The 9123-nt window shown below is 39.0% G+C and overlaps 2 protein-coding genes across 7 annotated transcripts in view; one reads left to right on the forward strand and one right to left on the reverse strand.

The window, feature by feature from the left end:
* The window catches only part of LOC131148790 (transcription factor GTE4), a 41666-nt gene extending 39152 nt beyond the window's left edge, over positions 1-2514 (reverse strand). For all 6 annotated transcript variants that reach the window (XR_009135064.1, XM_058098712.1, XM_058098711.1 and 3 more), the window contains exon 1: positions 75-2514. Coding sequence is in view for 5 of the 6 variants with exons in the window: in XM_058098712.1 (XP_057954695.1) it covers positions 75-1808 (1734 nt within the window). In the remaining variant the exon portion in view is untranslated. The remainder of the gene's footprint in view (positions 1-74) is intronic.
* Positions 2515-8404: 5890 nt separating this feature from the next.
* LOC131148212 (uncharacterized) lies at positions 8405-8866 on the forward strand. The gene has a single exon (XM_058097940.1). It carries the CDS (start codon positions 8405-8407, stop codon positions 8864-8866), a length of 462 nt encoding a protein of 153 aa, XP_057953923.1.
* The last annotated feature ends 257 nt before the right edge of the window (positions 8867-9123 follow it).

The following is a 9123-nucleotide window of genomic DNA, read 5'->3' on the forward strand; positions in this document are numbered from 1 at the left end:
AAAAATGAATTGCTGCAAAAATTCTTCCAGAAAAACAGAACAAGATTGTTGGTAAAATTTATTCCAGCCCTTACCGTTTCCTGAACACTTTGCACAGCTGCTGCTCTTGCTTGAACAGCAAGTTCAGCTTTTCTCTTGTTCTTACTCAAACTTTTCCTGTAATTTGTTACAAACCTATCAAGTTCCCAGAGAGTCTCTGCATCAACACTATCAATGTCCACTTCAATTTCGTCATCATGTTGACAGAGCGCTGAATTCCTCTTCTTGATAATCTGCACAATATTGTCAAGCTTTTCTGAAGGTAAATTCTGCAGGTTTGTGCTGAGTTTTTGCTTCTCCTCATACGTCATATCCCTCTTGTGGGGATCCTTTGCCTTTGGCTTCTTGGGAGCTGGGGTCCTTCCAGAGTGAGCAAAGCTCATGGATTTTGGTTTGGGATCAATGGAGTGTGTCATTGATTCTGATCTATCCAGGATCCTTCTCATTTCATGCGACGGAGGCAGGGGGAGCACAGGAAGAGTCTTTCTCGACGTAGGTGTTGGAAGACCCACTTCATATTCCATTGCTATCCTCAACTCCCGATTATAATCAGTCTCTATAATGGCCCACCTGTCCTCAAATATCTTTAATAACTGCTCTGCCATTACATGAACATCTTGACCTTTCGGGTTATATGTCATAGCATTGTGAAATGTTAGTCTCACATCCTCTGCAAATTCTCTAGGGGACTTGTACCAATTCTTATTCAACCTAGATTTCACAGTGCCCAAATCCATTGGATGCTTAATGATGCTGAAATAGTCATGCAGCCCAAGGCCCTCTACATCAACAGGGCTATTGAACACCCATCCATGCTTGTGCTTCATCAATCTCTCTAGCAAAGAACTGCAACTCTTGAAATACTTGCCCATCCAAAACCCAAATCCCATTTCACCCCCTCCATGCTTCTTTCCATTTGATTTCGACTTCTTGTTACTTTCTGCTGGTGGGAACTTCTCCTTTCCAAGAAGGAACTCTGAATTCCTGTAGAACTGATTTGCCTTTGGCGTCCTCTTCTCTTTCTCCACATTATCACTCACTCCCTGACTATTCTCTATGACTGACATATTAAGCTGATGGAAAGGCCTGCTAGGCTCAAGGGGACCCACAGAAGCCACCTCTGAGTGAACCCTCTTTGCTCCACCATTATCAGCGCCATCATTAACAGCTACTGGCTTATGTGAATGACTAAACCCAGAATTACTCTGCGCCTCTTTAGCTTCAATTTTCTTCACTAAATTTCTAACCATATCGAGCTCATTCTCAAGCTTCCTCCTAAGCTCCCGCATTTCCTGCTTTGACTTTGATGACAAACTAATCTTAATTTGATTATCTAACCTCTGAAGTCCCTGCTGGTTCACCGCACCGTTCCCAGATGGCAGATCCCGAGAGCTAGGAACTGCAGTTTGTGCACGATTAAGACTTGAAGAATCATCAGAAGCAGCATCCAATCGAGCTGTGAGTAGTCGCTGAGATGAATTCGCATCCTCTGAAATTAGGGTTTGAGGCGGTTGGGCTACATTAGTGCTGTTGTTGTTATTGTCTTTATTGTTATTGTCGGTGATGTGGTTGCACTTGTTGTTGTTGTTGGTGGTTGCGGTGGTGGTGGAGGCAGTGGCGGTGGCGGTGGCAGTGGCGGTGGTGCTATTTTTTTTGGGACCTTTGAAAGCCTTTCGTGTGTAAACCTTGCTCTCTGCCCATCTCTGCTTCTCTCTAGCCCCGTCACCTCCTCCTCCACCGCCTTCCCCCACTATAGGCCCCGAAGCCATACATGTACCTCAAAAACCCTAATTCAATTCGTTCTCAAGCCTTAAAACTTCAAAAAACCCAATCAATATAAAACCAAGGTCTTGTCGCAAAGAGATTCGTCAGCGAACAAAAAAAAACCCCAATTTCACCGTATAGACGACAGAATTAGGGTTTTCCAAAAAACAAATCGAGAAGCTAAAGACTTACAAGAACAGTCGCGTCTTGTATTCCATACCTCTTCTCGATCCAATCTCTCTCTCTCTCTCTCTCTCCAGGAGCTTTCACAGGAACAGTGAGTTCGAAATCCAGAACTTTTCACGATCGAATCCTCTCTCTCACCTCCTTTTTCCCCCTCTCTCTCTCTACTTTCTCTCTCCTTATCTTAGCGGTGTACGGCAACAATTGCGGAAATGATAGGAGGCGGTTGGGTGCACCGAAGAGGCGTGGTCTGCACGCGTATTGAAGACCCGAGGGAGAGGGTACGAAGAGCCCTCGTATGAGCGTGTCTTGCACGCTCAAATCAGAGGGCAAGTAGACGGGAGCGAAGCGGGAAAGGGCGAATAATTCTTTGAAGTCGTTCAAGCGCTGAGATGGCGCGTGCAGTTAGTCGTCAACGACGGCCGGTGCAATGGCCGGGACTGGATCGGTTGGGGGTGCTCTCCGGTTCGGTGTTATCAGAATCTCCGATGTGCCACACGTCTTTTCGGTGCGTTTGGACGTGCAACAAATCTTTGAATAATGTAATTTTTTCGTATTAAATAAGATCTGAGGTAAGAGTGATGCTATTCATTCATTCGGCCATCAAGGTACAAGGTTACACGTGTGTATCTGGTGTTTCCTTTATATTAAATAGCATTTAAAAAAATTTATTCTAGGATTAGAAATTTAAAAAATTGAATGTTATTAATATGTAAAAAAAAGTTTTATCAATTGATTATGTAGTAAAAAAGATGAAGGACATCTTGACGCATATAATTCAAGATTAATTAGGAGAAATAATGAAGGGGCACCTTGATCCCCCAAAAAAAAAAAAAAACAAAACAAAACAAAATCGGAGAATGACCCAACCTAAGGTTTGATGCCGCTTGATAAAAATAAGGGCGAGGAGTGCCTTAGCTCCAATGCCGAGGAGGCCAAGACAAATTGTTTGATAAAAAATCAAACACCTTTAAGGGGTGGTGTGATTTAAATGGGTAGATGTTGGATTGCTTGTGAATGTACCTGTTATGTCAATTTTCATTAAAAGTATAAGGATAATGATAGAATCGTAGATCGTAGGAGGGAGAAAAAAAGATAAGGAGAGGTAGAGTGGGGAGAGACTAATGGGAGAAAAATGTGAAAGAAAAATAGATAAGAAGTTAAGAGGGTAAAAGTCACTGGGCCTATTTCGCGTTAGGCTTTTACACGATGTTTGTTGAATTGAGTTGAAGAAACCTTTACAATAAGCATTACATGTATTTATATTCTTTTAGGGTCAAACCTACATTAATTTTATGGTTACAAGTATAAATTCAAAATAATAAATCCTAATAACAAACGAAGTTTATAAAACATTTCAAACCTAATTATAAATAACATTAAAGGTCTAAATTATTATAAGTGACATGCTTGCCCAATGTTTATTAGTTTTATCGTTTAATGATGGACAACCTTTGCCTAATGAGTTAGGCGACCATCATCGTCTGTTGATTTCATATTTTTTGTAGTGATTCCAAAAAAATAGTTAATTAATTAATTAATATAATATATATTATAATAATATAATATTATAATATAATATATTATATATAACCTAAAAGGGTATCCTAAAGCAAAGAAGCTTCAGGCGCTGGTTTGGTTTTCTAGAGAAGTCGAGATGCACCCCCTGAATATATTTTTTTTTCTTTCTTCACTACTCCTACTCCTCCATTCAACTCCCTCTTTCTCTCCTCGATTTCTTTAGTCAAACAGGCGCCGATCGAAAAATAGAAGGTACTCCAAGGTTCTATTCTCCGTCACCGACATTTTAATCAAAGTGGATTTGTCATAATAGCAACGTAGGCACCACTCCTAAGGTAATGTAATCTCACACTCTTTCATCAATTTTTCCTCAAATTGACGATCAGACACCACCACAGGATCCTAGGTTTGATTTTCGTCATGTTGGCCGGAGCAAATTTTTAATTTGGATTTCCTAAGCACCACTACAAGGTTAGGGTAAGATAGTGGAAATATATCCGTTAATTATTTTTAAAGTTTAATTTGATATTGGGAGTATGTGGGTCTAGGAAATATTAAAATAATTATTATTCTAGAGAGTTGAATTGATTGGTTTGGGGAAATGTGAATTTCAGGGTTTTAAGTTTCGAACGCCGCAAACGTAGGATTTAGAATTGTTAGCAGGCCTTTCAGTAAGTCAGGTAAATGGATTTAAATCATGTCAGGAATTTCTAAAAATTAATTGATTAAATTAAAGTATGATGTGAATAATATATATATATATATACATATATATATATATATCTGTGTGTGTGTTTGTGTGTGTGTGAATTTTCTGACTTGTCAAGTATAAATATATATGAAATGGTAGTTTGGAAATATCCAACATATTATTGGATAAATTATTACATGGTTAAATATTATTGAAAATCTGTATGACATGAGAAATGATTGTGAATTACTAAAAAATGAGTCTGTGAATATTTATATGTTGAATGGGGTTTATGATGAGATATGAACAAATATGCTTTAAAAAGTTATGTTGATATAAGATTTAAACAAACATGATTTTTATGAGATATGATATGATGATTTGAGATAGACACAGATGCGATATTTTTTTAATTACTGATATGATGAACAGCCATGAGTTACAAACGAGATATGTTACACATGGATACTCACGTGCTTGGGCATGTTTATGAGAAATGAAAACTTTTGGGAAAATAGATTTTTATGTAAAAATGAGTGATAGAAATAAGAACCTAATTGACTAATGATATGAGAGCACGGTACCATTGCTAGTGATTAAATGAGTACAACCACACAGCTCGGGGAGCGTGTAGGTATTAGAAGTCGATTGAGTCTTCAAAGAGATGTTGACTGCCCCTGGGTCCGAACCAGGCTGCGGTGGGTCGATCGTACTACAGACGAGGTATTCTGACTTAGCCTGGTAGGCCAACCAGAGTTAAGTCCTGCCTTCGAGTCGCACAATTCAGTTATGTGGGGTTATTACATAACGATGATATGAACGGGTCACCTCATTGTAGACGAGATGCACTCATATGTTAGTACTTTGATATATATGATACTTTGTATACTGAAATATATATTGAACATGATTATATTTCCGAAAAAGTATATGGTTACAAATATACATATATGTTATGGATATGAGTACGGATTCTTATGATACCTTAGTTAAATTAATATTTTTATAAACATGATATAATACATTGAAACTCATTACCACACACTGATCATAATTTATTCTCACTTACTGAGAGGTGTCTCATTCCATAGATCTTAAATATTTCAGGAAATTCGAAACGTCAGGCAGAGCGAGGTCCGAGATAGAGGATTCGTCACCCTATAGTGCAGGGTATGTGAGATTATTTTGAAAAACACGATTAAGGGTGTATAAACCTTGAATTAGTAGTTGACTTATTTTTGGGGATTATGTGTATATTTTGGAGACATGTAGTACTATGGTGTTGTAAATAAAGTTTAAACGTGATATGTTTTTCGCTACATAAATAAAGTACGTGTGTGGACAAATGTATTCCCAGTACCCCATTTTGGGTCCGGGTTAACTCGATTGTCTTTATATTTATTATTATGGTATCATAGGTAATTGGTTGGAAAAAAAACGAAGCATCACTGTTTGGTATCAGAGCCTAGGTTCCTAGGTTCTGCAGACTTTAGGATACGGCGGATAACAAGACCTGAGTATAGGAATGGATTTTGGGGAGGATTAAGATTAGAATTTAGGGTTCTGTCTCACTGCTTGGATGTAGGAAATTCCGTAGTGGTTTCCGTGATTTTCCTGGGGTCATGATTTCAGGAAAGTCATGGTAAACTTGTAACGACCTCAAAATTCTTACCATTATATATATATATATATATATATCTGTGTATCAACATCCATACCTAAACAACGGAATCATATAACCATTCACATATTTACTATACAATACCAGAATCTAGTATATATAGACCATAACCATACAAAATACCTCTCCAACATCATCTACCCAAAAATATACACAATTCTGTCAAAAACTCACCCTATAACCAGGGTAATCAGAACACTCTCTATTCGCGAGCCTGATCTACTCGCCTATCTGGCTCACCTGAAAACTGTTAAAGTAATGGGGTGAGTCGACGCTCAATAAGTGGAAATATGCTATTACTAGTGTGTGGCAACAAAGTTAAGGATACTTTTACATAATAACTGAACTGTAATATAACAAATAATCTGTAAAGTATATCTTTCTTTCTCAATTTAAAACATATTGTATCGTCTGTATTTATCTACTTTTCATTATGACAATATCATACTATACTCATTATATACTGTAAAACTGTATACATATACATATTTGTGCTTTATCCCTAGGACTCTGTACGTCATGATTTGACCCCTTATAATAGGGTTGTGCGGCCCATAGGCGAGACTTCATCTAGTCGGCCCTCCAGATAAGTCAATATACTCTACACTACCTCAGCCCAGCCAAAATGCATCCTCTCCTAAGCTCAGGACTGGCTACTACCTCGTCAAACAGGCCCCCTCCACCTAATGAACTGGGGAGCTGCATACTCTCCGAGCACGGCTGACGGTACCCACACACTATCTGAGATATGTGGTTGCACTCTATCTGTATCTAACAACGGTACTGCGCTCTGTATTCTATATATGTATTGTATCTGTCTGTAATCTTTCCACAGGGATCTAATACTATATACATATATACTCTTTTATTGTTTTCTTCATGTTTCCAAAATTGCCATAACACTATCTTTCTGTACTGTAAATACTGTAATCTCTGTATACTATATCTGTAGCATTTTGATGCTACCTTTGTCTATTTGTCTATATACTCTGTCTGTATACTCTGTATGTTATGGTAATAGGAAACGTGGCATACTATAACTCTGTATATACTGTTCTGTATAAAACTGTGATATAATACTAATCTGAATAAATTTGTATACATGTATGTGTGTGTGTGTGTGTGTGTGTGTGTGTGTGTATTTGTTTCATGAAACTACTCATATAAAAGTTGTATATGCATGTACATTTTTCTGTATACTCTCTGTGAATATAAATCTATATCTGTACATTCTGTGTAATCTTATATACTGGAAAAACTATATAAACTATATATACCATTTATATCCGTGTACTCAGTATAGTATGATACTTTATAAAAGCTGTATAAATTCTTCGTCACATGAAAATCTACTCAGACCACACAAGAATTTAAATTCATATTCTGTAAAAACTGTATAATAAACTGGTATAAATATGTGTCTATGAAATCTCTGATAGCATTAGGAAAACTCCTAGAATAGCATATTTCCCTTACCTTAACTCTGAAAAACCCCTATAAAACTTTGGCTCTATACCCGGAGGGTTCCTAACTCATCATCCTGAAAACACAATCCCCCAGAACAAAATATCAGTATTTTCTTACCTACAACGTTTCTTATAATTAAGGGAAAGGCAAATACTAAATAAAATGTCTTACTCTGAGATTGAGAGGAAATCCAAACCAACTTTTCTAATGATCAGCTCTGGCAGACTTGTAAAGAACTTCGCCAGGAGTTTCGTGGTAGCCTCAGATCTTCGATCCGGCGAAAAACGGGCCCGGAAATGAAGAGAGAAGTGAGAGAGGGTCGTAGAGAGAGAGAGGAGCGTTAAAAATGGTCAAAAATCTGGATTTTCCACTTTTATACTACAGCTTTCGTCGACGAGGCACATCATCTTGTCGACGAATCTTTCAATAAATTCATCGACGAGGTCCTGTATTTGTTGACGAAATTCAAGCTGCCCCCAGAACCCCTTTCGGTATTTTCTCGTCGACGAGGCCCTGTATTCGTCGACAAGTTCTGGCTTGAAATTATTATTATCTCCAAAATGCGATGTCGTCGACGAAGTCTACAGCCTCCTTCTGTTCATGTTTCCATTTTTGTCTCTCTTTAATATTTAAATCTCAGTATTTTCCGGGTCATTACAAAACTATTGCTGGTTCTTATTTCTGAGAGATAAGACTGAATCGTAAATTAGGAATGAGGATGTAAAGGTGAGTGGTATAAGAGGATATGTTATGGATCTAAGGTAAATAAATGTAATAGACGTGTTATGATGTTAGGATTTTAAAGTTGCTACTAATCTATTTTCAGGATGGACCCTGGAAATAGCAATGCTCATGCTAGAGGTGGTGATGATGCGGGGCCCTTGAGTATGGGTGGCAGCAATTCGGATGAGGTCCTACGCGGTGTTGCTCAGCAGGTCATGGCTGAGATAGCATGGAGTTCTAGGGGGCAGGGAGGCCCATCAGTATACTAGGGCTGCACGATTGAACAGTTTACCAAGATGAAACCCCCGACTTTTTCAGGGAGTACAGACCTGATCATGGCAGAAAACTGGATTCAGGAGATGAAAAAGATCCTGACTGTACTGCACTGCACCGATAAGCAAAGAGTACTATATGCCATATTCAGATTGACAAAGGAGGGCGAACGTTGGTGGTCTGTTGTGAGGCTCTTGGAGGAGTGGAGGCTAGCACCAGTGGCTTTGACCTGGGAAAGGTTTAAAGAGATTTTCTTCGACCACTATTTCCCCTCCTCGGTTAGGGATGCCAAGATGGAGGAGTTTCTGAATTTAACGCAGGGTCATTTAACGGTGCCACAGTACGCTGCCAAATTTGTGGAACTGTCGTGTTTTGCTCCCTTCATGATACCCGATGAATTCAGGAAGGCCCAGAGATTTGAGAGAGGGCTGAGGCAGGAACTTTATGAGCAGGTGGCACTATTGAAGATACGAGATTTTTCCGAATTGGTGGATAGAGCCACCATAGCCGAAGCTAGTCGATAGAGGGGTATGAGAGAACAGAATCAGAGGAAGAGACCTATGCCTCCTAGTTTTTAGGCGAGCACTAATCAGGACCAGCAGAGGAGACATGGTGTGGGCTAGCCACAGGTAGGGGAATACCAAGTTCCTTAGGGCAGTCCAGCGCTCCCTACTAGCCCATAGTACTACATGAGACATTCTAGAAAGTGTTGGGCTGGGGTGATTACTTGCTATCGGTGCAGTCGGCTAGGCCATATGGCGTAAGATTGTCGAGCACCTTT

This window comes from Malania oleifera, chromosome 2 (genome assembly GCF_029873635.1).
Source record: "Malania oleifera isolate guangnan ecotype guangnan chromosome 2, ASM2987363v1, whole genome shotgun sequence".
Lineage (NCBI taxonomy): Eukaryota > Viridiplantae > Streptophyta > Magnoliopsida > Santalales > Ximeniaceae > Malania > Malania oleifera.